The sequence below is a fragment of the Danio aesculapii genome, chromosome 15 (genome assembly GCF_903798145.1).
Source record: "Danio aesculapii chromosome 15, fDanAes4.1, whole genome shotgun sequence".
Lineage (NCBI taxonomy): Eukaryota > Metazoa > Chordata > Actinopteri > Cypriniformes > Danionidae > Danio > Danio aesculapii.
In genome coordinates this window covers 45,299,756-45,304,755 of record NC_079449.1, presented here as the reverse complement: position 1 = coordinate 45,304,755, position 5,000 = coordinate 45,299,756, and the positions used below count along the sequence as shown (strand labels likewise).

Here is a 5,000-nt window from a genome sequence, read left to right as displayed (position 1 = left end):
CGCATTTACATTGCAGAAAACTGATCTCTCGGTTTAGTTTGACCTGTTTGTCTGGATTTGTGTGTTTTCAGGGTTTGGAGAATAATGTAGAAGCGCATGAACTGGATGGAGTCCATGTTGATCATAATGACTCTTCAACTGAAACCTCAAAGGTAACTCTGATTAAAAAAAAACAACAACTGTTACCTCAATCATGAAACAACAAGTTTTTGTCTTGTTTCTAGTCCAAATATCTAAAAATGCTTAAATCAAGAAGCATTTTGTAATGAAGTGAGTTTCCTCAAAAAAAAGCTAAATAGTGAATATTTATCTTTTTTTTTTTTTTAAGGGCACATAGTTTACTTCTTTTTTATGATTTAATATTAATATTATGGTTCTTCTGAGTGTGCCAGTTTAGGTTCAGTTTAAAACACAATTCAGATTGTTTTATTATAATGTGTTAAAAAGTGTCATGTTGGGGGCGTGTCCACAGCTCGCTGATTTATGGGTGTGTTGCTTCACATGTAGATTAGTTTTGGCTTCCCGCCCAACGTAACAAGGGGGCGGGGCCATGAGCTCACCTGCTCTGCGTTTGCAACAGAGTCTGACAGGCAGACTCAGAGAAGGAGAAGGAGAGAGAGGATCACCATTTAGTCGTACATGTATGACTCTGACACAGACCAAGCAGAGAGTACAAAATCATTTGTGTCTTTGTACAGTTTTACAGCCAACTGTGTGCTAGTTTCAAGTGCCGAGCTTGTACACCGACGAGACTAATAACCACGCACACTGAATTAACTTTTCATGGCACACCAGACACTCTCTGTGGCACGGAAGAAACATGAAGTGTCCCGAATCGTCGCGCCACGCATTTTTGAATTCTAAACATAGGTTTCTGCAGCGGTCCGCGGCGCCCAGCCGTCGACTTGAGTGTACCCTGATAGAAACCTATGTTTAGAATTCTAAAACGCATGCTAGTTAAGATCACAGGGAGCTTCTGGGATCGCGAGAAATGCAAACGGCTGAAGTATAAGGTAGACTCAATGAGAAGTACACATGTTTGCAAACCTACCTAAAGATACACCAATAATTCCGATTAGAGCGATAATGTAGAGAATATTGATCTTGTGTTGAGCCCAATGAGCCTTGCATCTAAAAATAGAGCTAGCGTGTTCCTTTAGTGATATCGCTTCGACTCACGCTGAAAATGGCGGACGTGAATCAACAAACTGAGGATATGATGACGCGCCTGTCAATCAATATTGGTGGGCGGGGGGACCGCTCTCCTACGTAAAGTTGCGGTCGGTTTGAAAACAGCTCCAATTGGTCCACCGTTTTTATGTTGTTAAATTGAAAAAAAAGCACTGGGTGTGCTTATATCACCCCAATATGACGGTCTATACACCATACATGCACATATGTCTGTCCAAACAGCTTGAAAAGTTGATTTTTTTACCATAGGTGCCCTTTAAGTCAATCGTTATGCTTTGTTTTTTAGGAGAATGTGTTTTTTTATATCTAATTATTTTTAGGGGTTTTTCACCTTTTATTATGATAGGACAGTAGAGATTTCAGACAGGAAAGCATTGGGAGCAGAGAGAGGGGAAGGATTGGCAAAGCGTCTCGAGCCAGGAATCGAACTCGGGTCGTCGTGAGCACGTCTGTGCTATATGTCGGCGAACAATACCACTAGGCTATTGGTTCCGACAGGAAGATGTGGTTTTCATAAGCAATTTGTAAATGTATTTAAGCATCCAGAAGGATGTGTGTGTGTATGTATGTATGTGTGTATATGTATATGTGAATCCTTAGACCCCGTTTACATTGCCAGTTAAATGTGACCCAATTCCTGATTTTTTGCTCATATGTGACACAGATCGGATCTTTTAAACACAAAAAAAAGCACACATTCTGATATTCAGAGATCGGTTTCAAGCCTCCTTCATACTGTATGTGGAAATAATTCAGATATAAGTCGGATATGTGACAATGCGACAGGCAGATCGGATTTATTGAGGCGCTCCGTTTAGTACACCACTTGCGAAAATGTGGTGCTTCCCCACGGTAGACGAAACAACAACAGAGGAAATATGGAGGAGGAAAGTGATCAGTGGTCGATGGCAGAAGTTACCTGCCTTCGTGCCCTGTGGGGAGATGAGTCAGTGGAGGACACCATATATAAACTATAGGCACAAGCTGCGATGACGGCCCTTTCCATCCTCCTCTGCTTCAAAATCATTTTAAAGTTGGGCAAACTTCGCAGAGATAAAAGCAAGACAATTACGTCCATCGTTGCGCAGATGCTGGAACCCGCCTTTACACATGCGCAACATCGTAAATTGTATGCCAAGTGTAAACACATGAATTGGATATGGGTCACAATTAAAAGAACGTGTAAACGGACAGGCAAAAAAATCAGATATAGGTAGGGCCAGACGGAATCTGCGGACGTTTTTTGCTATTTCTGCAGAGAATTTTGGTAAAAATCTGCGGAATTATTTTGGGAGTATCATAACTAAAACCTTAATAAATGAAATAAAAAATTAAATCTTTTTAACTTTTATTTAAATTGCAAATCCAATTATATTTACTTAAATATAGCAAGTCTCTCATATAATAGATCTACTAAAAGACAGAACAAATTACCGTACAAACTGTATTGTATTGTATCTGTGGAAAATCTGCGGAATTCTGCGCTCAGATTCCGTGTGAGCCTGGATATAGGCAACAAATCGGAATTGGGCATCAAGACCCGACAGTGTAAACGGGGCCTTATTGACCTTATCGATTTATAGATGTTAAAGTCCGCATGAACCAGAAGCTGCAACCGTTTTTTTTTTTTTCGAATTGTAATGCAGTTCCTAGAGAGACTGAATATTAAATGGAAAAGCAGTGGGCGTGGCTTGTTTTTTCTACTGCGAGCTGATTGGATGTTTTAAAGTAGGCGTTACATTCAGAAAGATGAGGAAAAGGGTTTGGGGACGGTTAACAGACTCCTCCTCCTCACCGTTTCTGTTGTCATAACTGACAGCTGGAGGGGCGTGGTTAAGTATGTTGGCCCCGCCCAATACCTCAGACAGGTAATCTGAGAATTTAACTGAGAACAAACAGGAAGTGCATTTTCAGATTACAATTTTACATTACAAGGGCAAATAATTTTTTTGTCTTAATGACACACACAGATGAGTTGTTCACCGCTAATCTAGCATTGTGAGCTAACACAATCAATATTGTTAGTTTTGATTTCATTTGTACATTAAAAACAGCTCGTTATGCTGCTTGATGTTGCAGATTGATCTTTTCTTAGTGAAGTTTATTTATAAACTAGTTTCGAGAGGATCACGTGCTTATGATTGCTTGCAGCCGATCTCGCATTATTTAATTTGTTTCACCAATCAGACGATTCCTAAGCCACTATAAATACCCTAAGCTCCATATCACAGCCATCTTGGTTTTGAAGAATCCCCCCTTCCACCCCTACTCCTCCTCCTTTCCTAGATGAGTGGCATGGTGGCCCAGTGGTTAGTACTGTTGCCTCACTGCAAGAACATCAGTGGTTCTAGTTTTTACCAAGCCAGCCGATGTTTCTGTGCGGAGTTTACACGTTCTCCCCATGCTCACATGGGTTTCCCCCAGGTTCCTCCCACTGTCAAAAAACATGCAGCTTAAGTTAATCGACTAATCCAAATCGGCACCATAGACATGCTCATAGTAAATAGTTATCTCTTAAGAGCAATCACTATCTGTTCATTAGCTCCTACAGTAGGGGAGTTCTCCAGATCTACCTGAGCTCAGACTCCCCTATCGCCTTGCAAACGGGCGGAAGCCCCAGGCTCGAGGATCTGATGAGCTCAGCGCTCTCTCCCGGGACAGTATACCAAACAAGCTTTTTAATCAATCACCAGCTAAGTGTGAACTCTTGAATTGTGTTATTCTAATTTTATGTTTAGTCATGGACAATCTTGTTTGTAGAGCAAGTGGTTTAGTCGTTTTCTGCCATTTATTATTCCTAGTCATTTCTCTTATAGGCGACTGAATGGGAGTGTCTAAAAAATCGAGCGCACTTCCACATCGCAAAATAAGCTCAATAATGACACTGTTGTACAGTATAATAACCGTATGATAACTTCCTCTGTGTGTTTACAGTGTCGTCGGGAGCTGCAGAGCCTGAAGGAAGACCTCAATGAGGTGGTGGTGTGGAAACTCAGAGTATGGATGGTGATACTTCTCGTCGTCACCGCCATAATTATGGTTATTGCGATCTCAATCGTTGTGTGTGCAGGTGCTGGTGCTTTATTCTGTTTCACTGAGTATGTTTACGTGGACAGCAATACTCTGATTTTAATATGATTAAGACAATACTCTGATTAATGTGCTTTCCATGCCAAAACGTCTGTCTTTGTATTGGTCCCTTTAACCCGCGAGTTTAGCCAATTATATTTCAGCACCCCGGGTTGCCTTGGTGGAAAACAGCATTGTTAATACATTCAATCATGAAGGCTCTCTAAGCATGCATCTGTAACAGACATTAGCAGCCTCTGAAATGAGACTCAGATGCAGAGTTCCACATGTTGTGGTTATAGATTAGCAAGTAATATAAATATTATGAGCGTAAACATTAGGTGAGCAGGTTACATAGTAACCCCGTGTCCTAACAACACACTACATGATGAGATACGCAGTGATGAGCAGTTTGGCTTTTTGCACTGGATGAAACACGACAGAAATTTAAATACAGCCATTCAGAAGCACAGAATAGTGCACTCACTGCACTCCAGCGATATGGTAAGGTTTATAATGTAATTAATACATGTTAAACCTCTTTACCATTATTAAATGTAGATGCTGAATCACTGATATGTGTTGGTTTATACTGATTCACAGTTCTAAAGTTTTATTGTACAGATCTGAGGTGAACTATCTGCTGCTGTATTCAGTATATGGCAATAAATGTCATGTAAAATGGCGTTCAGACTCACATTATTAGCATTTAACACTGAATAAAGCACATGAGGTGTACC

The 5,000-nt window shown here is 40.6% G+C and overlaps 1 protein-coding gene across 2 annotated transcripts in view; it reads left to right on the top strand.

Moving 5' to 3' along the window:
* LOC130242287 (uncharacterized) overlaps positions 1-5,000 on the top strand; it is a 16,400-nt gene that overhangs the window by 3,928 nt on the left and 7,472 nt on the right. For both annotated transcript variants that reach the window (XM_056474362.1, XM_056474361.1), the window contains exons 3-4: positions 72-152; positions 4,126-4,261. In XM_056474362.1, the coding sequence (XP_056330337.1) occupies positions 72-152; positions 4,126-4,261 (217 nt within the window). The remainder of the gene's footprint in view (positions 1-71; positions 153-4,125; positions 4,262-5,000) is intronic.